Genomic DNA, 27333 nt, shown 5'->3' with positions numbered 1-27333 from the left:
CCTCCATTACAGAACCTCTTTCATTAAAGAACCTCTTTTATGACAGAACCTCTTTCATGACAGAACCTCCTCCATGACAGAACCTCCTCCATGACAGAACCACCTCCATGACAGAACCTTCTTCATGACAGAACCACCTCCATGACAGAACCTTCTTCATGACAGAACCTTTTTCATGACAGAACTTCCTCCATGACAGAACGTACTTCATTACAGAACCTCCTCCATGACAGAACCTTCTTCATGACAGAACCTTCTTCATGACAGAACCTCCTCCATGACAGAACCTACTTCATTACAGAACCTCTTTCATGACAGAACCTCCTCCATGACAGAACCTCCTCCATGACAGAACCTCCTCCATTACAGAACCTCTTTCATTAAAGAACCTCTTTTATGACAGAACCTCTTTCATGACAGAACCTCCACCATGACAGAACCTCTTCCATGACAGAACCTCCTCCATGACAGAACCTTCTTCATGACAGAACCACCTCCATGACAGAACCTTCTTCATGACAGAACCTTCTTCATGACAGAACCTCCTCCATGACAGAACGTACTTCATTACAGAACCTCCTCCATGACAGAACCTTCTTCATGACAGAACCTTCTTCATGACAGAACCTCCTCCATGACAGAACCTACTTCATTACAGAACCTCCTCCATGACAGAACCTACTTCATTACAGAACCTCCTCCATGACAGAACCTTCTTCATGACAGAACCTCTTTCATTAAAGAACCTCTTTTATGACAGAACCTCTTTCATGACAGAACCTCCTCCATGACAGAACCTCCTCCATGACAGAACGTACTTCATTACAGAACCTCCTCCATGACAGAACCTTCTTCATGACAGAACCTCCTCCATGACAAAACCTCTTTGATTAAAGAACCTCTTTTATGACAGAACCTCTTTCATGACAGAACCTCTTTCATGACAGAACCTCCTCCATGACAGAACCACCTCCATGACAGAACCTACTTCATGACAGAACCTTCTTCATGACAGAACCTTCTCCATGACAGAACCTCCTCCATGACAAAACCTCTTTCATTAAAGAACCTCTTTTATGACAGAACCTCCTTCATGACAGAACCTCCTCCATGACAGAACCACCTCCATGACAGAACCTTCTTCATGACAGAACCTTCTTCATGACAGAACCTCCTCCATGACAGAACCTTCTTCATGACAGAACCTACTTCATTACAGAACCTCCTCCATGACAGAACCTACTTCATTACAGAACCTCCTCCATGACAGAACCTTCTTCATGACAGAACCTCTTTCATTAAAGAACCTCTTTTATGACAGAACCTCTTTCATGACAGAACCTCCTCCATGACAGAACGTACTTCATTAAAGAACCTCCTCCATGACAGAACCTTCTTCATGACAGAACCTACTTCATTACAGAACCTCCTCCATGACAGAACCTACTTCATTACAGAACCTCCTCCGTGACAGAACCTTCTTCATGACAGAACCTCTTTCATTAAAGAACCTCTTTTATGACAGAACCTCTTTCATGACAGAACCTCCTCCATGACAGAACCTCCTCCATTACAGAACCTCTTTCATTAAAGAACCTCTTTTATGACAGAACCTCTTTCATGACAGAACCTCCTCCATGACAGAACATCCTCCATGACAGAACCTCCTCCATGACAGAACCTTCTTCATGACAGAACCTCCTCCATGACAGAACCTTCTTCATGACAGAACCCCCTCCATGACAGAACCTTCTTCATGACAGAACCTCTTTTATTAAAGAACCTCTTTTATGACAGAACCACCTCCATGACAGAACCTTCTTCATGACAGAACCTCCTCCATGACAGAACCTCTTTCATTAAAGAACCTCTTTTATGACAGAACCTCTTTCATGACAGAACCTCCTCCATGACAGAACCTCCTCCATGACAGAACCACCTCCATGACAGAAACTTCTTCATGACAGAACCACCTCCATGACAGAACCTTCTTCATGACAGAACCTTCTTCATGACAGAACCTCCTCCATGACAGAACGTACTTCATTACAGAACCTCCTCCATGACAGAACCTTCTTCATGACAGAACCTTCTTCATGACAGAACCTCCTCCATGACAGAACCTACTTCATTACAGAACCTCTTTCATGACAGAACCTCCTCCATGACAGAACCTCCTCCATTACAGAACCTCTTTCATTAAAGAACCTCTTTTATGACAGAACCTCTTTCATGACAGAACCTCCACCATGACAGAACCTCTTCCATGACAGAACCTCCTCCATGACAGAACCTTCTTCATGACAGAACCACCTCCATGACAGAACCTTCTTCATGACAGAACCTTCTTCATGACAGAACCTCCTCCATGACAGAACGTACTTCATTACAGAACCTCCTCCATGACAGAACCTTCTTCATGACAGAACTTTCTTCATGACAGAACCTCCTCCATGACAGAACCTACTTCATTACAGAACCTCTTTCATGACAGAACCTCCTCCATGACAGAACCTCCTCCATGACAGAACCTCCTCCATTACAGAACGTCTTTCATTAAAGAACCTCTTTTATGACAGAACCTCCTCTATGACAGAACCTCCTCCATGACAGAACCTTCTTCATGACAGATCCTTCTTCATGACAGAACCTTCTTCATGACAGAACCTCCTCCATGACAGAACCTACTTCATTACAGAACCTCTTTCATGACAGAACCTCCTCCATGACAGAACCTCCTCCATTACAGAACCTCTTTCATTAAAGAACATCTTTCATGACAGAACCTCCACCATGACAGAACTTCCTCCATGACAGAACCTTCTTCATGACAGAACCTCCTCCATGACAGAACCTTCTTCATGACAGAACCCCCTCCATGACAGAACCTTCTTCATGACAGAACCTCTTTCATTAAAGTACCTCTTTTATGACAGAACATTCTTCATGACAGAACCTCCTCCATGACAGAACGTACTTCATTACAGCACCTCCTCCATGACAGAACCTTCTTCATGACAGAACCTTCTTCATGACAGAACCTTCTTCATGACAGAACCTCCTCCATGACAGAACCTACTTCATTACAGAACCTCTTTCATGACATAACTTCCTCCATGACAGAACCTCCTCCATGACAGAACCTCCTCCATTACAGAACCTCTTTCATTAAAGAACCTCTTTCATGACAGAACCTCCTCCATGACAGAACCTCGTCCATGACAGAACCACCTCCATGACAGAACCTTCTTCATGACAGAACCTTCTTCATGACAGAACCTCCTCCATGACAGAACGTACTTCATTACAGAACCTCCTCCATGACAGAACCTTCTTCATGACAGAACTTTCTTCATGACAGAACCTCCTCCATGACAGAACCTACTTCATTACAGAACCTCTTTCATGACAGAACCTCCTCCATGACAGAACCTCCTCCATGACAGAACCTCCTCCATTACAGAACGTCTTTCATTAAAGAACCTCTTTTATGACAGAACCTCCTCTATGACAGAACCTCCTCCATGACAGAACCTTCTTCATGACAGATCCTTCTTCATGACAGAACCTTCTTCATGACAGAACCTCCTCCATGACAGAACCTACTTCATTACAGAACCTCTTTCATGACAGAACCTCCTCCATGACAGAACCTCCTCCATTACAGAACCTCTTTCATTAAAGAACATCTTTCATGACAGAACCTCCACCATGACAGAACTTCCTCCATGACAGAACCTTCTTCATGACAGAACCTCCTCCATGACAGAACCTTCTTCATGACAGAACCCCCTCCATGACAGAACCTTCTTCATGACAGAACCTCTTTCATTAAAGTACCTCTTTTATGACAGAACATTCTTCATGACAGAACCTCCTCCATGACAGAACGTACTTCATTACAGCACCTCCTCCATGACAGAACCTTCTTCATGACAGAACCTTCTTCATGACAGAACCTTCTTCATGACAGAACCTCCTCCATGACAGAACCTACTTCATTACAGAACCTCTTTCATGACATAACTTCCTCCATGACAGAACCTCCTCCATGACAGAACCTCCTCCATTACAGAACCTCTTTCATTAAAGAACCTCTTTCATGACAGAACCTCCTCCATGACAGAACCTCGTCCATGACAGAACCTCCTCCATGACAGAACCTTCTTCATGACAGAACCTCCTCCATGACAGAACTTTCTTCATGACAGAACCCCCTCCATGACAGAACCTTCTTCATGACAGAACCTGTTTCATTAAAGAACCTCTTTTATGACAGAACCACCTCCATGACAGAACCTTCTTCATGACAGAACCTCTTCCATGACAGAACCTCCTCCATGACAGAACCTTCTTCATGACAGAACCACCTCCATGACAGAACCTTCTTCATGACAGAACCTTCTTCATGACAGAACCTCCTCCGTGACAGAACGTACTTCATTACAGAACCTCCTCCATGACAGAACCTCCTCCATGACAGAACCTTCTTCATGACAGATCCTTCTTCATGACAGAACCTTCTTCATGACAGAACCTCCTCCATGACAGAACCTACTTCATTACAGAACCTCTTTCATGACAGAACCTCCTCCATGACAGAACCTCCTCCATTACAGAACCTCTTTCATTAAAGAACCTCTTTCATGACAGAACCTCCTCCATGACAGAACCTTCTTCATGACAGAACCTCCTCCATGACAGAACCTTCTTCATGACAGAACCCCCTCCATGACAGAACCTTCTTCATGACAGAACCTCTTTCATTAAAGAACCTCTTTTATGACAGAACCTTCTTCATGACAGAACCTCCTCCATGACAGAACGTACTTCATTACAGAACCTCCTCCATGACAGAACCTTCTTCATGACAGAACCTTCTTCATGACAGAACCTTCTTCATGACAGAACCTCCTCCATGACAGAACCTACTTCATTAAAGAACCTCTTTCATGACAGAACTTCCTCCATGACAGAACCTCCTCCATGACAGAACCTCCTCCATTACAGAACCTCTTTCATTAAAGAACCTCTTTCATGACAGAACCTCCTCCATGACAGAACCTCCTCCATGACAGAACCTCCTCCATGACAGAACCTTCTTCATGACAGAACCTCCTCCATGACAGAACTTTCTTCATGACAGAACCCCCTCCATGACAGAACCTTCTTCATGACAGAACCTCTTTCATTACAGAACCTCTTTTATGACAGAACCACCTCCATGACAGAACTTTCTTCATGACAGAACCTCCTCCATGACAGAACCTCTTTCATTAAAGAACCTCTTTTATGACAAAACCACCTCCATGACAGAACCTTCTTCATGACAGAACCTCCTCCATGACAGAACCTCTTTCATTAAAGAACCTCTTTTATGACAGAACCTCTTTCATGACAGAACCTCTTTCATTAAAGAACCTCTTTTATGACAGAACCTCTTTCGTGACAGAACCTCCTCCATGACAGAACCACCTCCATGACAGAACCTTCTTCATGACAGAACCTTCTTCATGACAGAACCTCCTCCATGACAGAACGTACTTCATTATAGAACCTCCTCCATGACAGAACCTTCTTCATGACAGAACCTACTTCATTACAGAACCTCCTCAATGACAGAACCTACTTCATTACAGAACCTCCTCCATGACAGAACCTTCTTCATGACAGAACTTACTTCATTACAGAACCTCCTCCATGACAGAACCTCCTCCATGACAGAACCGTCTTCATGACAGAACCTTTCATTAAAGAACCTCTTTTATGACAGAACCTCTTTCATGACAGAACCTCCTCCATGACATAATCTCCTCCATTACAGAACCTCTTTCATTAAAGAACCTCTTTTATGACAGAACCTCTTTCATGACAGAACCTCCTCCATGACAGAACCTCCTCCATGACAGAACCACCTCCATGACAGAACCTTCTTCATGACAGAACCACCTCCATGACAGAACCTTCTTCATGACAGAACCTACTTCATGACAGAACTTCCTCCATGACAGAACGTACTTCATTACAGAACCTCCTCCATGACAGAACCTTCTTCATGACAGAACCTTCTTCATGACAGAACCTCCTCCATGACAGAACCTACTTCATTACAGAACCTCTTTCATGACAGAACCTCCTCCATGACAGAACCTCCTCCATGACAGAACCTCCTCCATTACAGAACCTCTTTCATTAAAGAACCTCTTTTATGACAGAACCTCTTTCATGACAGAACCTCCACCATGACAGAACCTCTTCCATGACAGAACCTCCTCCATGACAGAACCTTCTTCATGACAGAACCACCTCCATGACAGAACCTTCTTCATGACAGAACCTTCTTCATGACAGAACCTCCTCCATGACAGAACGTACTTCATTACAGAACCTCCTCCATGACAGAACCTTCTTCATGACAGAACCTTCTTCATGACAGAACCTCCTCCATGACAGAACCTACTTCATTACAGAACCTCTTTCATGACAGAACCTCCTCCATGACAGAACCTCCTCCAAGACAGAACCTCCTCCATTACAGAACCTCTTTGATTAAAGAACCTCTTTTATGACAGAACTTCCTCCATGACAGAACCTCCTCCATGACAGAACCTTCTTCATGACAGATCCTTCTTCATGACAGAACCTTCTTCATGACAGAACCTCCTCCATGACAGAACCTACTTCATTACAGAACCTCTTTCATGACAGAACCTCCTCCATGACAGAACCTCCTCCATTACAGAACCTCTTTCATTAAAAAACCTCTTTCATGACAGAACCTCCTCCATGACAGAACCTCCTCCATGACAGAACCTTCTTCATGACAGAACCTCCTCCATGACAGAACATTCTTCATGACAGAACCCCCTCCATGACAGAACCTTCTTCATGACAGAACCTCTTTCATTATAGAACCGATTTTATGACAGAACCTTCTTCATGACAGAACCTCCTCCATGACAGAACGTACTTCATTACAGAACCTCCTCCATGACAGAACTTTCTTCATGACAGAACCTTCTTCATGACAGAACCTTCTTCATGACAGAACCTCCTCCATGACAGAACCTACTTCATTACAGAACCTCTTTCATGACAGAACTTCCTCCATGACAGAACCTACTCCATGACAGAACCTCCTCCATTACAGAACCTCTTTCATTAAAGAACCTCTTTCATGACAGAACCTCCTCCATGACAGAACTTTCTTCATGACAGAACCCCCTCCATGACAGAACCTTCTTCATGACAGAACCTTTTTCATTAAAGAACCTCTTTTATGACAGAACCACCTCCATGACAGAACCTTCTTCATGACAGAACCTCCTCCATGACAGAACCTCTTTCATTAAAGAACCTCTTTTATGACAGAACCTCTTTCATGACAGAACCTCCACCATGACAGAAACTCTTCCATGACAGAACCTCCTCCATGACAGAACCTTCTTCATGACAGAACCACCTCCATGACAGAACCTTCTTCATGACAGAACCTTCATGACAAAACCTCCTCCATGACAGAACGTACTTCATTACAGAACCTCCTCCATGACAGAACCTTCTTCATGACAGAACCTTCTTCATGACAGAACCTCCTCCATGACAGAACCTACTTCATTACAGAACCTCTTTCATGACAGAACCTCCTCCATGACAGAACTTCCTCCATGACAGAACCTCCTCCATTACAGAACCTCTTTCATTAAAGAACCTCTTTTATGACAGAACCTCCTCCATGACAGAACCTCCTCCATGACAGAACCTTCTTCATGACAGATCCTTCTTCATGACAGAACCTTCTTCATGACAGAACCTCCTCCATGACAGAACCTACTTCATTACAGAACCTCTTTCATGACAGAACCTCCTCCATGACAGAACCTCCTCCATTACAGAACCTCTTTCATTAAAGAACCTCTTTCATGACAGAACCTCCTCCATGACAGAACCTCCTCCATGACAGAACTTTCTTCATGACAGAACCTCCTCCATGACAGAACCTTCTTCATGACAGAACCCCCTCCATGACAGAACCTTCTTCATGACAGAACCTCTTTCATTAAAGAACCTCTTTTATGACAGAACCTTCTTCATGACAGAACCTCCTCCATGACAGAACGTACTTCATTACAGAACCTCCTCCATGACAGAACCTTCTTCATGACAGAACCTTCTTCATGACAGAACCTCCTCCATGACAGAACCTACTTCATTACAGAACCTCTTTCATGACAGAACTTCCTCCATTACAGAACCTCCTCCATGACAGAACCTCCTCCATTACAGAACCTCTTTCATTAAAGAACCTCTTTCATGACAGAACCTCCTCCATGACAGAACCTCCTCCATGACAGAACCTCCTCCATGACAGAACCTTCTTCATGACAGAACCTCCTCCATGACAGAACTTTCTTCATGACAGAACCTTCTTCATGACAGAACCTCTTTCATTAAAGAACCTCTTTTATGACAGAACCACCTCCATGACAGAACCTTCTTCATGACAGAACCTCCTCCATGACAGAACCTCTTTCATTAAAGAACCTCTTTTATGACAGAACCTCTTTCATGACAGAACCTCCTCCATGACAGAACCTCTTCCATGACAGAACCTTCTTCATGACAGAACCTCCTCCATGACAGAACTTTCTTCATGACAGAACCCCCTCCATGACAGAACCTTCTTCATGACAGAACCTCTTTCATTAAAGAACCTCTTTTATGACAGAACCACCTCCATGACAGAACCTTCTTCATGACAGAACCTCCTCCATGACAGAACCTCTTTCATTAAAGAACCTCTTTTATGACAGAACCTCTTTCATGACAGAACCACCTCCATGACAGAACCTTCTTCATGACAGAACCTTCTTCATGACAGAACCTCCTCCATGACAGAACGTACTTTATTACAGAACCTCCTCCATGACAGAACCTTCTTCATGACAGAACCTTCTTCATGACAGAACATTCTTCATGACAGAACCTCCTCCATGAAAGAACCTACTTCATTACAGAACCTCTTTCATGACAGAACCTCCTCCATGACAGAACCTCCTCCATGACAGAACCTTCTTCATGACAGAACCTTCTTAATGAAAGTACCTCTTTCATTAAAGAACCTCTTTTATGACAGAACCTCTTTCATGACAGAACCTCCTCCATGACAGAATCTTCTTCATGACAGAACTTACTTCATTACAGAACCTCCTCCGTGACAGAACCTTCTTCATGACAGATCATCTTTCGTTAAAGAACCTCTTTTATGACAGAACCTCTTTCATGACAGAACCTCCTCCATGACAGAACCTCCTCCATGACAGAACCTCCTCCATGACAGAACCTCTTTCATTAAAGAACCTCTTTTATGACAGAACCTCTTTCATGACAGAACCTCCTCCATGACAGAACCACCTCCATGACAGAACTTTCTTCATGACAGAACCTTCTTCATGACAGAACCTTCTTAATGAAAGAACCTCTTTCATTAAAGAACCTCTTTTATGACAGAACCTCTTTCATGACAGAACCTTCTCCATGACAGAACCTCCTCCATGACAGAACCTCTTTCATGACAGAACCTCCTCCATGACAGAACCACCTCCATGACAGAACCTTCTTCATGACAGAACCTTCTTAATGAAATAACCTCTTTCATTAAAGAACCTCTTTTATGACAGATCCTCTTTCATGACAGAACCTCCTCCATGACAGAACCTACTTCATGACAGAACCTTCTTCATGACAAAACCTTCTCCATGACAGAACCTCCTCCATGACAGAACCTCCTTCATTAAAGAACCTCTTTTATGACAGAACCTCTTTCGTGACAGAACCTCCTCCATGACAGAACCACCTCCATGACAGAACCTTCTTCATGACAGAACCTTCTTCATGACAGAACCTCCTCCATGACAGAACGTACTTCATTATAGAACCTCCTCCATGACAGAACCTTCTTCATGACAGAACCTACTTCATTACAGAACCTCCTCAATGACAGAACCTACTTCATTACAGAACCTCCTCCATGACAGAACCTTCTTCATGACAGAACTTACTTCATTACAGAACCTCCTCCATGACAGAACCTCCTCCATGACAGAACCGTCTTCATGACAGAACCTCTTTCATTAAAGAATCTCTTTCATGACAGAACCTTTTCCATGACAGAACCTCCTCCATGAAAGAACCTCCTCCATGACAGAACCTCCTCCATGACAGAACCTACTTCATTACAGAACCTCCTCCGTGACAGAACCTTCTTCATGACAGAACCTCTTTCATTAAAAAACCTCTTTTATGACAGAACCTCTTTCATGACAGAACCTCCTCCATGACAGAACCTCCTCCATGACAGAACCTTCTCCATGACAGAACCTCCTCCATGACAGAACCTCCTCCATGACAGAACCGTCTTCATGACAGAACCTCTTTCATTAAAGAACCTCTTTCATGACAGAACCTTCTCCATGACAGAACCTCCTCCATGACAGAACCTTCTCCATGACAGAACCTCCTCCATGACAGAACCGTCTTCATGACAGAACTTCTTTCATGAAAGAACCTCTTTCATGACAGAACCTTCTTTATGAGAGAACCTCTTTCATGACAGAACCTTCTCCATGACAGAACCTCCTCCATGACAGAACCTCCTCCATGACAGAACGTCCTCCATGACAGAACCTCTTTCATTAAAGAACCTCTTTTATGACAGAACCTCTTTCATGACAGAACCTCCTCCATGACAGAACCTTCTCCATGACAGAACCTCCTCCATGACAGAACCGTCTTCATGACAGAACTTCTTTCATTAAAGAACCTCTTTCATGACAGAACCTTCTCCATGAGAGAACCTCTTTCATGACAGAACCTTCTCCATGACAGAACCTCCTCCATGACAGAACCTCCTCCATGACAGAACCTCCTCCATGACAGAACCTCTTTCATTAAAGAACCTCTTTTATGACAGAACCTCTTTCATGACAGAACCTCCTCCATGACAGAACCACCTCCATGACAGAACTTTCTTCATGACAGAACCTTCTTCATGACAGAACCTTCTTAATGAAAGAACCTCTTTCATTAAAGAACCTCTTTTATGACAGAACCTCTTTCATGACAGAACCTTCTCCATGACAGAACCTTCTCCATGACAGAACCTCCTCCATGACAGAACCTCTTTCATGACAGAACCTCCTCCATGAGAGAACCACCTCCATGACAGAACATTCTTCATGACAGAACCTTCTTAATGAAAGAACCTCTTTCATTAAAGAACCTCTTTTATGACAGAACCTTCTTCATGACAGAACCTTCTTAATGAAAGAACCTCTTTCATTAAAGAACCTCTTTTATGACAGAACCTCTTTCATGACAGAACCTCCTCCATGACAGAACCACCTCCATGACAGAACTTTCTTCATGACAGAACTTTCTTCACGACAGAACCTTCTTAATGAAAGAACCTCTTTCATTAAAGAACCTCTTTTATGACAGAACCTCTTTAGTGACAGAACTTCCTCCATGACAGAACCACATCCATGACAGAACCTTCTTCATGACAGAACCTTCTTCATGACAGAACCTTCTTCATGACAGAACCTCCTCCATGACAGAACGTACTTCATTATAGAACCTCCTCCATGACAGAACCTTCTTCATGACAGAACCTTCTTCATGACAGAACCTCCTCCATGACAGAACGTACTTCATTATAGAACCTCCTCCATGACAGAACCTCCTCCATGACAGTACCTTCTTCATGACAGAACCTCCTCCATGACAGAACCTCCTCCATGACAGAACCGTCTTCATGACAGAACCTCTTTCATTAAAGAACCTCTTTCATGACAGAACCTTCTCCATGACAGAACCTCCTCCATGACAGAACCTTCTCCATGACAGAACCTCCTCCATGACAGAACCGTCTTCATGACAGAACCTCTTTCATTAAAGAACCTCTTTCATGACAGAACCTTCTCCATGACAGAACCTCTTTCATGACAGAACCTTCTCCATGACAGAACCTCCTCCATAACAGAACCTCCTCCATGACAGAACGTCCTCCATGACAGAACCTCTTTCATTAAAGAACCTCTTTTATGACAGAACCTCTTTCATGACAGAACCTCCTCCATGACAGAACCACCTCCATGACAGAACTTTCTTCATGACAGAACCTCTTTCATGACAGAACCTTCTCCATGACAGAACCTCCTCCATGACAGAACCTCTTTCATGACAGAACCTCCTCCATGACAGAACCACCTCCATGACAGAACCTTCTTCATGACAGAACCTTCTTAATGAAAGAACCTCTTTCATTAAAGAACCTCTTTTATGATAGAACCTTCTTCATGACAGAACCTTCTTAATGAAAGAACTTCTTTCATTAAAGAACCTCTTTTATGACAGAACCTCTTTCATGACAGAACCTCTTCCATGACAGAACCTACTTCATGACAGAACCTTCTTCATGACAGAACCTTCTCCATGACAGAACATCCTCCATGACAGAACCTCTTTCATTAAAGAACCTCTTTTATGACAGAACCTCTTTCATGACAGAACCTCCTCCATTACAGAACCACCTCCATGACAGAACCTTCTTAATGAAAGAACCTCTTTCATTAAAGAACCTCTTTTATGACAGAACCTCTTTCATGACAGAACCTCCTCCATGACAGAACCTACTTCATGACAGAACCTTCTTCATGACAGAACCTTCTTCATGACAGAACCTTCTCCATGACAGAACGTACTTCATTACAGAACCTCCTCCATGACAGAACCTTCTTCATGACAGAACCTACTTCATTACAGAACCTCCTCCATGACAGAACCTACTTCATTACAGAACCTCCTCCATGACAGAACCTTCTTCATGACAGAACTTACTTCATTACAGAACCTCCTCCATGACAGAACCTCCTCCATGACAGAACCGTCTTCATGACAGAACCTCTTTCATTAAAGAACCTCTTTCATGACAGAACCTTCTCCATGACAGAACCTCCTCCATGACAGAACCTCCTCCATGACAGAACCTCCTCCATGACAGAACCTATTTCATTACAGAACCTCCTCCATGACAGAACCTTCTTCATGACAGAACCTCTTTCATTAAAAAACCTCTTTTATGACAGAACCTCTTTCATGACAGAACCTCCTCCATGACAGAACCTCCTCCATGACAGAACCTTCTTCATGACAGAACCTCCTCCATGACAGAACCTCCTCCATGACAGAACCGTCTTCATGACAGAACCTTTTCCATGACAGAACCTCCTCCATGACAGAACCTTCTCCATGACAGAACTTCCTCCATGACAGAACCGTCTTCATGACAGAACCTCTTTCATTAAAGAACCTCTTTCATGACAGAACCTTTTCCATGACAGAACCTCCTCCATGACAGAACATTCTCCATGACAGAACCTCCTCCATGACAGAACCGTCTTCATGACAGAACCTCTTTCATTAAAGAACCTTTTACATGACAGAACCTTCTCCATGACAGAACCTTCTCCATGACAGAACCTCCTCCATGACAGAACCTTCTCCATGACAGAACCTCCTCCATGACAGAACCTTCTCCATGACAGAACCTCCTCCATGACAGAACCGTCTTCATGACAGAACCTCTTTCATTAAAGAACCTTTTACATGACAGAACCTTCTCCATGACAGAACCTCTTTCATGACAGAACCTTCTCCATGACAGAACCTCCTCCATGACAGAACCTCCTCCATGACAGAACCTACTTCATTACAGAACCTCCTCCCTGACAGAACCTTCTTCATGACAGAACCTCCTCCATGACAGAACCTTCTTCATAACAGAACCTCTTTCATGACAGAACCTCCTCCATGACAGAACCTCCTCCATGACAGAACCTCTTTCATTAAAGAACCTCTTTCATGACAGAACCTCCTCCATGACAGAACCTCCTCCATGACAGAACGTACTTCATTACAGAACCTCCTCCATGACAGAACATTCTTCATGACAGAACCTCTTTAATTAAAGAACCTCTTTTATGACAGAACCTCTTTCATGACAGAACCTCCTCCATGACAGAACCTCTTCCATGACAGAACCTCCTCCATGACAGAACCTTCTTCATGACAGAACCTTCTTCATGACAGGACCTTCTTCATGACAGAACCTCCTTCATGACAGAACGTACTTCATTACAGAACCTCCTCCATGACAGAACCTTCTTCATGACAGAACCTTCTTCATGACAGAACCTCCTCCATGACAGAACTTTCTTCATTACAGAACCTCTTTCATGACAGAACCTCCTCCATGACAGAACCTCCTCCATGACAGAACCTTCTTCATGACAGAACCTACTTCATGACAGAACCTCCTCCATTACAGAACCTCTTTCATTAAAGAACCTCTTTTATGACAGAACCTATTCCATGACAGAACCTCTTTCATGACAGAACCTTCTTCATGACAGAACCTCCTCCATTACAGAACCTCTTTCATTAAAGAACCTCTTTTATGACAGAACCTCTTTCATGACAGAACCTCCTCCATGACAGAACCTCTTCCATGACAGAACCTCCTCCATGACAGAACCTTCTTCATGACAGAACCTCTTTCATTACAGAACCTCTTTTATGACAGAACCTTTTTCATGACAGAACCTCCTCCATGACAGAACCTCCTCCATGACAGAACCTCTTTCATTAAAGAACCTCTTTTATGACAGAACCTCTTTCATGACAGAACCTCCTCAATGACAGAACCTCCTCCATGACAGAACCTCCTCCATGACAGAACCGTCTTCATGACAGAACCTCTTTCATTAAAGAACCTCTTTCATGACAGAACCTTCTCCATGACAGAACCTCCTTCATGACAGAACCTCCTCCATGACAGAACATCCTCCATGACAGAACCTACTTCATTACAGAACCTCCTCCATGACAGAACCTTCTTCATGACAGAACCTCTTTCATTAAAAAACCTCTTTTATGACAGAACCTCTTTCATGAAAGAACCTCCTCCATGACAGAACCTTCTTCATGACAGAACCTCCTCCATGACAGAACCTCCTCCATGACAGAACCGTCTTCATGACAGAACCTCTTTCATTAAAGAACCTCTTTCATTAAAGAACCTCTTTCATGACAGAACCTCCTCCATGACAGAACCTCCTCCATGAAAGAACGTACTTCATTACAGAACCTCCTCCATGACAGAACCTTCTTCATGACAGAACCTCTTTAATTAAAGAACCTTCTTCATGACAGAACCTCTTTCATGACAGAACCTCCTCCATGACAGAACCTCTTCCATGACAGAACCTCCTCCATGACAGAACCTTCTTCATGACAGAACCTTCTTCATGACAGAACCTTTTTCATGACAGAACCTCCTCCATGACAGAACGTACTTCATTACAGAACCTTCTTCATGACAGAACCTTCTTCATGACAGAACCTACTTCATTACAGAACCTCCTCCATGACAGAACTTACTTCATTACAGAACCTCCTCCATGACAGAACCTTCTTCATGACAGAACTTACTTCATTACAGAACCTCCTCCATGACAGAACCTCCTCCATGACAGAACCGTCTTCATGACAGAACCTCTTTCATTAAAGAACCTCTTTCATGACAGAACCTTCTCCATGACAGAACCTCCTCCATGACAGAACCTCCTCCATGACAGAACCTCCTCCATGACAGAACCTATTTCATTACAGAACCTCCTCCGTGACAGAACCTTCTTCATGACAGAACCTCTTTCATTAAAAAACCTCTTTTATGACAGAACCTCTTTCATGACAGAACCTCCTCCATGACAGAACCTCCTCCATGACAGAACCTTCTTCATGACAGAACCTCCTCCATGACAGAACCTCCTCCATGACAGAACCGTCTTCATGACAGAACCTTTTCCATGACAGAACCTCCTCCATGACACAACCTTCTCCATGACAGAACTTCCTCCATGACAGAACCGTCTTCATGACAGAACCTCTTTCATTAAAGAACCTCTTTCATGACAGAACCTTTTCCATGACAGAACCTCCTCCATGACAGAACCTTCTCCATGACAGAACCTCCTCCATGACAGAACCGTCTTCATGACAGAACCTCTTTCATTAAAGAACCTTTTACATGACAGAACCTTCTCCATGACAGAACCTTCTCCATGACAGAACCTCCTCCATGACAGAACCTTCTCCATGACAGAACCTCCTCCATGACAGAACCTTCTCCATGACAGAACCTCCTCCATGACAGAACCGTCTTCATGACAGAACCTCTTTCATTAAAGAACCTTTTACATGACAGAACCTTCTCCATGACAGAACCTCTTTCATGACAGAACCTTCTCCATGACAGAACCTCCTCCATGACAAAACCTCCTCCATGACAGAACCTACTTCATTACAGAACCTCCTCCCTGACAGAACCTTCTTCATGACAGAACCTCCTCCATGACAGAACCTTCTTCATAACAGAACCTCTTTCATGACAGAACCTCCTCCATGACAGAACCTCCTCCATGACAGAACCTCTTTCATTAAAGAACCTCTTTCATGACAGAACCTCCTCCATGACAGAACCTCCTCCATGACAGAACGTACTTCATTACAGAACCTCCTCCATGACAGAACCTTCTTCATGACAGAACCTCTTTAATTAAAGAACCTCTTTTATGACAGAACCTCTTTCATGACAGAACCTCCTCCATGACAGAACCTCTTCCATGACAGAACCTCCTCCATGACAGAACCTTCTTCATGACAGAACCTTCTTCATGACAGGACCTTCTTCATGACAGAACCTCCTTCATGACAGAACGTACTTCATTACAGAACCTCCTCCATGACAGAACCTTCTTCATGACAGAACCTTCTTCATGACAGAACCTCCTCCATGACAGAACTTTCTTCATTACAGAACCTCTTTCATGACAGAACCTCCTCCATGACAGAACCTCCTCCATGACAGAACCTTCTTCATGACAGAACCTACTTCATGACAGAACCTCCTCCATTACAGAACCTCTTTCATTAAAGAACCTCTTTTATGACAGAACCTATTCCATGACAGAACCTCTTTCATGACAGAACCTTCTTCATGACAGAACCTCCTCCATTACAGAACCTCTTTCATTAAAGAACCTCTTTTATGACAGAACCTCTTTCATGACAGAACCTCCTCCATGACAGAACCTCTTCCATGACAGAACCTCCTCCATGACAGAACCTTCTTCATGACAGAACCTCTTTCATTACAGAACCTCTTTTATGACAGAACCTTTTTCATGACAGAACCTCCTCCATGACAGAACCTCCTCCATGACAGAACCTCTTTCATTAAAGAACCTCTTTTATGACAGAACCTCTTTCATGACAGAACCTCCTCAATGACAGAACCTCCTCCATGACAGAACCTCCTCCATGACAGAACCGTCTTCATGACAGAACCTCTTTCATTAAAGAACCTCTTTCATGACAGAACCTTCTCCATGACAGAACCTCCTTCATGACAGAACCTCCTCCATGACAGAACATCCTCCATGACAGAACCTACTTCATTACAGAACCTCCTCCATGACAGAACATTCTTCATGACAGAACCTCTTTCATTAAAAAACCTCTTTTATGACAGAACCTCTTTCATGAAAGAACCTCCTCCATGACAGAACCTTCTTCATGACAGAACCTCCTCCATGACAGAACCTCCTCCATGACAGAACCGTCTTCATGACAGAACCTCTTTCATTAAAGAACCTCTTTCATTAAAGAACCTCTTTCATGACAGAACCTCCTCCATGACAGAACCTCCTCCATGAAAGAACGTACTTCATTACAGAACCTCCTCCATGACAGAACCTTCTTCATGACAGAACCTCTTTAATTAAAGAACCTTCTTCATGACAGAACCTCTTTCATGACAGAACCTCCTCCATGACAGAACCTCTTCCATGACAGAACCTCCTCCATGACAGAACCTTCTTCATGACAGAACCTTCTTCATGACAGAACCTTTTTCATGACAGAACCTCCTCCATGACAGAACGTACTTCATTACAGAACCTTCTTCATGACAGAACCTTCTTCATGACAGAACCTCCTCCATGACAGAACTTTCTTCATTACAGAACCTCTTTCATGACAGAACCTCCTCCATGACAGAACCTCCTCCATGACAGAACCTTCTTCATGACAGAACCTCTTTCATTAAAGAACCTCTTTTATGACAGAACCTCTTTCATGACAGAACCTCCTCCATGACAGAACCTCTTCCATGACAGAACCTCCTCCATGACAGAACCTTCTTCATGACAGAACCACCTCCATGACAGAACCTTCTTCATGACAGAACCTCCTCCATGACAGAACCTTCTTCATGACAGAACCTCTTTCATTAATGAACCTCTTTTATGACAGAACCTTCTTCATGACAGAACATCCTCCATGACAGAACGTACTTCATTACAGAACCTCTTTTATGACAGAACCTCTTTCATGACAGAACCTCCTCCATGACAGAACCTCTTCCATGACAGAACCTCTTTCATTAAAGAACCTCTTTTATGACAGAACCTCTTTCATGACAGAACCTCCTCAATGACAGAACCTCCTCCATGACAGAACCTCCTCCATGACAGAACCTTCTTCATGACAGAACCTCTTTCATTAAAGACCCTTTTTTATGACAGAACCTTCTTCATGACAGAACCTCCTCCATGACAGAACGTACTTCATTACAGAACCTCTTTTATGACAGAACCTCTTTCATGACATAACCTCCTCCATGACAGAACCTCCTCCATGACAGAACCTCTTCCATGACAGAACCTCCTCCATGACAGAACCTTCTTCATGACAGAACCACCTCCATGATAGAACCTTCTTCATGACAGAACCTCCTCCATGACAGAACCTTCTTCATGACAGAACCTCTTTCATTAATGAACCTCTTTTATGACAGAACCTTCTTCATGACAGATCCTCCTCCATGATAGAACGTACTTCATTACAGAACCTCTTTTATGACAGAACCTCTTTCATGACAGAACCTCCTCCATGACAGAACCTCCTCCATGACAGAACCTCTTTCATTAAAGAACCTCTTTTATGACAGAACCTCTTTCATGACAGAACCTCCTCAATGACAGAACCTCCTCCATGACAGAACTTTCTTCATGACAGAACCTCTTTCATTAAAAAACCTCTTTTATGACAGAACCTCTTTCATGACAGAACCTCCTCCATGACAGAACCTCCTCCATGACAGAACCTTCTTCATGACAGAACCTCCTCCATGACAGAACCTCCTCCATGACAGAACCGTCTTCATGACAGAACCTTTTCCATGACAGAACCTCCTCCATGACACAACCTTCTCCATGACAGAACTTCCTCCATGACAGAACCGTCTTCATGACAGAACCTCTTTCATTAAAGAACCTCTTTCATGACAGAACCTTTTCCATGACAGAACCTCCTCCATGACAGAACCTTCTCCATGACAGAACCTCCTCCATGACAGAACCGTCTTCATGACAGAACCTCTTTCATTAAAGAACCTTTTACATGACAGAACCTTCTCCATGACAGAACCTTCTCCATGACAGAACCTCCTCCATGACAGAACCTTCTCCATGACAGAACCTCCTCCATGACAGAACCTTCTCCATGACAGAACCTCCTCCATGACAGAACCGTCTTCATGACAGAACCTCTTTCATTAAAGAACCTTTTACATGACAGAACCTTCTCCATGACAGAACCTCTTTCATGACAGAACCTTCTCCATGACAGAACCTCCTCCATGACAAAACCTCCTCCATGACAGAACCTACTTCATTACAGAACCTCCTCCCTGACAGAACCTTCTTCATGACAGAACCTCCTCCATGACAGAACCTTCTTCATAACAGAACCTCTTTCATGACAGAACCTCCTCCATGACAGAACCTCCTCCATGACAGAACCTCTTTCATTAAAGAACCTCTTTCATGACAGAACCTCCTCCATGACAGAACCTCCTCCATGACAGAACGTACTTCATTACAGAACCTCCTCCATGACAGAACCTTCTTCATGACAGAACCTCTTTAATTAAAGAACCTCTTTTATGACAGAACCTCTTTCATGACAGAACCTCCTCCATGACAGAACCTCTTCCATGACAGAACCTCCTCCATGACAGAACCTTCTTCATGACAGAACCTTCTTCATGACAGGACCTTCTTCATGACAGAACCTCCTTCATGACAGAACGTACTTCATTACAGAACCTCCTCCATGACAGAACCTTCTTCATGACAGAACCTTCTTCATGACAGAACCTCCTCCATGACAGAACTTTCTTCATTACAGAACCTCTTTCATGACAGAACCTCCTCCATGACAGAACCTCCTCCATGACAGAACCTTCTTCATGACAGAACCTACTTCATGACAGAACCTCCTCCATTACAGAACCTCTTTCATTAAAGAACCTCTTTTATGACAGAACCTATTCCATGACAGAACCTCTTTCATGACAGAACCTTCTTCATGACAGAACCTCCTCCATTACAGAACCTCTTTCATTAAAGAACCTCTTTTATGACAGAACCTCTTTCATGACAGAACCTCCTCCATGACAGAACCTCTTCCATGACAGAACCTCCTCCATGACAGAACCTTCTTCATGACAGAACCTCTTTCATTACAGAACCTCTTTTATGACAGAACCTTTTTCATGACAGAACCTCCTCCATGACAGAACCTCCTCCATGACAGAACCTCTTTCATTAAAGAACCTCTTTTATGACAGAACCTCTTTCATGACAGAACCTCCTCAATGACAGAACCTCCTCCATGACAGAACCTCCTCCATGACAGAACCGTCTTCATGACAGAACCTCTTTCATTAAAGAACCTCTTTCATGACAGAACCTTCTCCATGACAGAACCTCCTTCATGACAGAACCTCCTCCATGACAGAACATCCTCCATGACAGAACCTACTTCATTACAGAACCTCCTCCATGACAGAACATTCTTCATGACAGAACCTCTTTCATTAAAAAACCTCTTTTATGACAGAACCTCTTTCATGAAAGAACCTCCTCCATGACAGAACCTTCTTCATGACAGAACCTCCTCCATGACAGAACCTCCTCCATGACAGAACCGTCTTCATGACAGAACCTCTTTCATTAAAGAACCTCTTTCATTAAAGAACCTCTTTCATGACAGAACCTCCTCCATGACAGAACCTCCTCCATGAAAGAACGTACTTCATTACAGAACCTCCTCCATGACAGAACCTTCTTCATGACAGAACCTCTTTAATTAAAGAACCTTCTTCATGACAGAACCTCTTTCATGACAGAACCTCCTCCATGACAGAACCTCTTCCATGACAGAACCTCCTCCATGACAGAACCTTCTTCATGACAGAACCTTCTTCATGACAGAACCTTTTTCATGACAGAACCTCCTCCATGACAGAACGTACTTCATTACAGAACCTTCTTCATGACAGAACCTTCTTCATGACAGAACCTCCTCCATGACAGAACTTTCTTCATTACAGAACCTCTTTCATGACAGAACCTCCTCCATGACAGAACCTCCTCCATGACAGAACCTTCTTCATGACAGAACCTCTTTCATTAAAGAACCTCTTTTATGACAGAACCTCTTTCATGACAGAACCTCCTCCATGACAGAACCTCTTCCATGACAGAACCTCCTCCATGACAGAACCTTCTTCATGACAGAACCACCTCCATGACAGAACCTTCTTCATGACAGAACCTCCTCCATGACAGAACCTTCTTCATGACAGAACCTCTTTCATTAATGAACCTCTTTTATGACAGAACCTTCTTCATGACAGAACATCCTCCATGACAGAACGTACTTCATTACAGAACCTCTTTTATGACAGAACCTCTTTCATGACAGAACCTCCTCCATGACAGAACCTCTTCCATGACAGAACCTCTTTCATTAAAGAACCTCTTTTATGACAGAACCTCTTTCATGACAGAACCTCCTCAATGACAGAACCTCCTCCATGACAGAACCTCCTCCATGACAGAACCTTCTTCATGACAGAACCTCTTTCATTAAAGACCCTTTTTTATGACAGAACCTTCTTCATGACAGAACCTCCTCCATGACAGAACGTACTTCATTACAGAACCTCTTTTATGACAGAACCTCTTTCATGACATAACCTCCTCCATGACAGAACCTCCTCCATGACAGAACCTCTTCCATGACAGAACCTCCTCCATGACAGAACCTTCTTCATGACAGAACCACCTCCATGATAGAACCTTCTTCATGACAGAACCTCCTCCATGACAGAACCTTCTTCATGACAGAACCTCTTTCATTAATGAACCTCTTTTATGACAGAACCTTCTTCATGACAGATCCTCCTCCATGATAGAACGTACTTCATTACAGAACCTCTTTTATGACAGAACCTCTTTCATGACAGAACCTCCTCCATGACAGAACCTCCTCCATGACAGAACCTCTTTTATTAAAGAACCTCTTTTATGACAGAACCTCTTTCATGACAGAACCTCCTCAATGACAGAACCTCCTCCATGACAGAACTTTCTTCATGACAGAACCTCTTTCATTAAAGACCCTTTTTTATGACAGAACCTTCTTCATTACAGAACCTCTTTTATGACAGAACCTCTTTCATGACAGAACCTCCTCCATGACAGAACCTCCTCCATGACAAAACTTTCTTCATGACAGAACCTCTTTCATTAAAGACCCTTTTTTATGACAGAACCTTCTTCATTACAGAACCTCTTTTATGACAGAACCTCTTTCATGACAGAACCTCCTCCATGACAGATCCTCCTCCATGACAGAACGTACTTCATTACAGAACCTCTTTTATGACAGAACCTCTTTCATGACAGAACCTCCTCCATGACAGAACCTCCTCCATGACAGAACCTCTTTCATTAAAGAACCTCTTTTATGACAGAACCTCTTTCATGACAGAACCTCCTCCATGACAGAACCTACTTCATTACAAAACGTCCTCCATGACAGAACCTTCTTCATGACAGAACCTCCTCCATGACAGAACCTTCTTCATGACAGAACCTACTTCATTACATAACCTCTTTCATGACAGAACCTCCTCCATGACAGAACCTAAATCGTAACAGAATCACCATCATAATTGAAATTCCTGTCTTCTGTAGTTTCAGGAAGAGGGCGGTCATGGCGTGATCCTCTTTTTGTACAGTCTCGTCTGTTCCAGGACCATTGACAGGTAACAGCTGGATTTGGCATCATGTGCGGTGACCACACCCCCAGTGACCACACGTACTTCTGTTTATTTTGTCACAGAATCAGAGAGGATCTGGACTCTTCCACTGCCCAGCTACTGCAATGCAGCCTGGGTAACTTTGTATGTAGCCAGGTGGGACACTTGCACACAAACACACACCCAGACACACAGACTCAGTAACATCACAGAGACAACCCTCAAGGTTCCTGATGATATGGTCCGGTTCTCTGACTGAACACATCAGAGTCGGGTTCTGTCTTACTGGTGTTCTGTCCTGTGTGTTCCTGCAGGCTTTGCTGAACCTCTTGCTCACTGGCAGAGCCACTCCTTACGTCTTTAATGGCACTCAGGCCGTCGGAGGGGGCGTTGCACCTGTGGACCCCCCCCTGCAGGGTGTTCTGTCTCGTGGTGATATAGGTTACCTGCACTGGAGCCGAGAGCAGATGGACAGGGGCCGTCTGCCCCAGGTACAGATTTTCAGGGCTATGAATCCTTTAAATCCTGACTGGAACTCCTCAAAGATCCTTTCTGTTCGCACTCTTCTCTCCACAACTTTAGAAAGAAATACATTTCTGTAAAGAGTTGAGCTGGACTTAGATCAGGCCCTGCGATGGACTGGCGACCTGTGGACTCTACCTTCACTCAACAGTAGCTGGGATAGCAACCCTGTGATCTTGAAGGGGATTCAACGGGTTTGGAGAATGGATGGATGTCTTCTTTCCACAAACAAGCTCTTCTGCTGACCTGCAGTTATTTGTAGTGTTTTGTGGAACCTGGTCCATGCTTTCAAGAGATAATAAGGGTTTCAGTCAAGAGTTTTTAGAGTTCCTGGCAGAACTTCTTAGAACATATGTGAGGATTGCATTTGTGCTGCCCAACAGATCAAAGGTCAAATGATTTAAGAGACTTTTGGAAATGTAACTCCATCATTGAGGAGGCCCACACGCATTCGGGGGCACACTGGACCTGCGTACATCTTTCTCTTGGGCTCACAATCCCACTGATAGAATTTTTCCCTTGCTCAGAGTGGGGGCTCATTAGTAATAAAACACCTGTGTCCCCTGGGTGCTGGCTTTCCGGGGGACTCTCTCGACGTAGGGAGGGGGATCCCTGAGTTCTCTGGCAAGAGCCGCGGATCACATCACATCTGAGCCTGGGGGTGTCCGTGTCCCTGTGGTGGGGGTTCTGGTCTTTGCCCTTCAGCACTGGTCCTCTTCAAAATTCCAACTGTGGGTGAGCCTGGTTGGGCCATGTTTACAGTATTACTTGTGGACTCCCACCTTTCTTGGCCGTCCTACTCTTGGGCGGGGGTGTCCGGCCCCTGCATTGCTCTCTCCTGGTCCAGCTGTGGGTGGCTGCCTGGAGCGTGGGGTGGGTCTGCCTTGGGGGGCCCTGACTCGTGCCTGGGCGGTGCTCAGAACACCTGGGTGGTGGTGGGGTGCTCGTCTGGGGCTGGGGATACTCCCCTGGGGCGGGGCCCCGCATTGGGCCCTCCTGGCGTGGCGGGGGGGCTGCTCTCCTGGCTGGGCTGGAGCTGCACTCTCTGTTCCCCCATGCCCTCCTGCTCTCTAACCTTGGGGGCCCCGTGGCGGAACTGCTGGTCCTGGCCTGGGTGGTGGATGTGATCGCCCGGCGGGCGGTTGTTCTCTATCTGCTGCCGTGCGGGTGTTGGGGGGGTTCTGCTGCTGCGGCGGGGGTCTTTGTGTGGGAATGGCTTGACACTCCCCCTCATTCCTTTTACATCCCATCATCCACCTTAGAAGAACAAACACTCCCTCCAGCACAGGTGCTGTCTCACCTTTGCACTAATAGTAGGACTGAATGAAAGGTTTAACGTGTTATTCTGAAGGCATAAGTATGCGTGTGTGAACATTAGTTGTATTATGTCCATGTTTACTTGTTGGAGCCAACAGGTATGTTTGTAACATTTGAGTGTGTGTGGACAGGCCCCGCCCCCTCTAGATTTGTATTACACCTAAACGTGACAGTAATGATTATAAACATCCAGAAACCTGCTGCTTCGTGATTTTACCCCCCTCTTCTATGATCACCCTCCCACCCCGGCATTCCTCTCTACTTCCCTCCTTTTCTTTTCCGTCCGGTCCAACAATAAACTGTTGCAAATATAAGCAATATGAATAAAGTTTAGTATAAATTACAAAAGGGGTTTATTCAGATATACACCTTGTGTGTCAGAAGATTTGTTGTATTCGTTGTAAGATTTTGTAACAGTAAAATATGTGCAACACAAGAGACCTGCGGTTCTCTTCTGTTTGCTCAGCTGTTGGACAAGTTAAAAACAAACAGACCGACACACAACATTTACCTTGCCCCTCCCTCTGAGTCTGCAGGTGGGGAGCATGCTGAAGACCCCCAGGTTTCCAGTGTGGCTCTGCTGCATCAACAGCACCTATTCGGTTCTGTTCAGTCTGACCCATTCTCTGCTGTCCAACTGGAGAACGGAGCACCAGTTCCAGCTGTTCTACTACAACGGCCAGAACTCTCAGAAAACTACTGCCAGACTGACCGTGGGTAAGTGCTGCCATCCCACTTTAAAGCTGGTCTCCGTGGTTACCCATCTGTTCTGAACCCCTGCAGACACTCACTCACACCACTGGGAGGCGCCCTCCTCTGATTCTGATGTGGACCCGGAGAAGCGGTTTCCTTCACTGGAGATGACCATCAGGACCAAGTGGGAAGGAGCATCAATTAACTGGGGAGGCCTCCCCCCGTTCTACTGAGTACCGCCCAGATCCAGAGTTCCCCCACCACTTTGAAAGACTGCAGAAAGTCTGAAAGGCAGACGAGGGACAGAACAAAATGGACCGGGTTGTACCCGGACATCCCCTCTTTCAGAAAAGTCTGATCGCCCCGAGAAAATCCCAAATGGTAAAATATGTGTATTTAACCCTTGTTCTATCCTAGGCACTTTAACATTGGGAGTGGGGTCATCTAGACCCACTAGACAGTGCTCTGAACCTTTTTTCTTCAATGATTTGTGATCTTCACTGGTGTCCATGGATTACATGAAATCTTTCCACCTTTATCCACCTTTGTCATGGTAGGGAGAACACCTCAATGGAAGGGGGGGTCATCTAAGATAGCACAAGGGTTACATACTCTTCAAAATTAAATATTATTCCTCCCACATCTCCATAAAGGTGGTATAAAGTGTAGAAAATATAAATATTTTATGTGCAAAATGAAAGAAATAATTCAAACGGTTTCAGATCCACTAGCGCCCTCTGCTGGATAAATAAATAACTACTCACATCTGTCAACCGCTACAGCAAGCTAACCGTTTTGGCTAATTTGTTTGATGTGTTTTTCTGGACAGACCAGAAATGTTCAGGTCATTTCCTCCTCCAATGGACTTTGCATGGTTGGTTAGTTATCGGTGATGGTCGTGTTTATCGGTTTGACTTTTGTGTTTTTGTAATGAGACGTAAACGGTAACGTAGGCTTTGGTTGATTTTTTTATAACCTTTGTTTTTTAACGTCAATCATTTGGATCTGTGTGACCTGCGGGGTTGAAATAAATCTGCCTCACTTGGATCAGAACCAGTTATGATGCTAAAAGGAACCACAGACACAAAGCTGATAACACTTCAAGAGGAATTCCTCCTGTTACCATATTTGTTTTTTTTTTTTTTGTTTGTTTGTTTTTTTAAACTTGTCCTGTCCAACAGCTGGGCAGACAGATGAGAGCTGAGGGCCTCTTGGGTTGGACATATTTTACTTTAACAAGAGGGGTTATTCATCTTCAGACAAACCAAAGGTATGTCTGAATAAACCCCTTTTGGAATTGAGGCCAAACTTTATTAATTTCAAACATGTCTGAAAATCTTTGGTGTTGGACCGGACGGAAAAGGAAAGAGGGGAAGAAGAGAGAGGGACGATAGAGAGAGGGGGGGTAGGGGGTGATAATAGGAGGGGAAGGGGGGTAAGACCATGAAGCAGCATAAAGCAACAAGTTTACTGGTTGTTAATCATTATGGTAAGGCTCAAATGCA

At 44.1% G+C, this 27333-nt stretch overlaps 1 protein-coding gene across 1 annotated transcript in view; it reads left to right on the top strand.

Annotated features, from left to right (window-relative positions):
- The window catches only part of mindy4b (MINDY family member 4B), a 63914-nt gene extending 37703 nt beyond the window's left edge, over positions 1–26211 (top strand). Inside the window, exons 7-11 of the mRNA XM_078929855.1 lie at positions 23232–23302; positions 23380–23452; positions 23611–23787; positions 25672–25852; positions 25919–26211. Of these exons, the coding sequence (XP_078785981.1) occupies positions 23232–23302; positions 23380–23452; positions 23611–23787; positions 25672–25852; positions 25919–26061 (645 nt within the window). The 3' untranslated portion in view covers positions 26062–26211. The remainder of the gene's footprint in view (positions 1–23231; positions 23303–23379; positions 23453–23610; positions 23788–25671; positions 25853–25918) is intronic.
- Positions 26212–27333: the final 1122 nt, after the last annotated feature.

Source organism: Oryzias latipes, chromosome 13, assembly GCF_053564925.1.
Source record: "Oryzias latipes strain Hd-rR chromosome 13, Olatipes_Hd-rR_3.1".
Lineage (NCBI taxonomy): Eukaryota > Metazoa > Chordata > Actinopteri > Beloniformes > Adrianichthyidae > Oryzias > Oryzias latipes.
The sequence above is the reverse complement of the archived record's forward strand: the minus strand, read 5'-3'. Positions and strand labels throughout refer to the sequence as shown.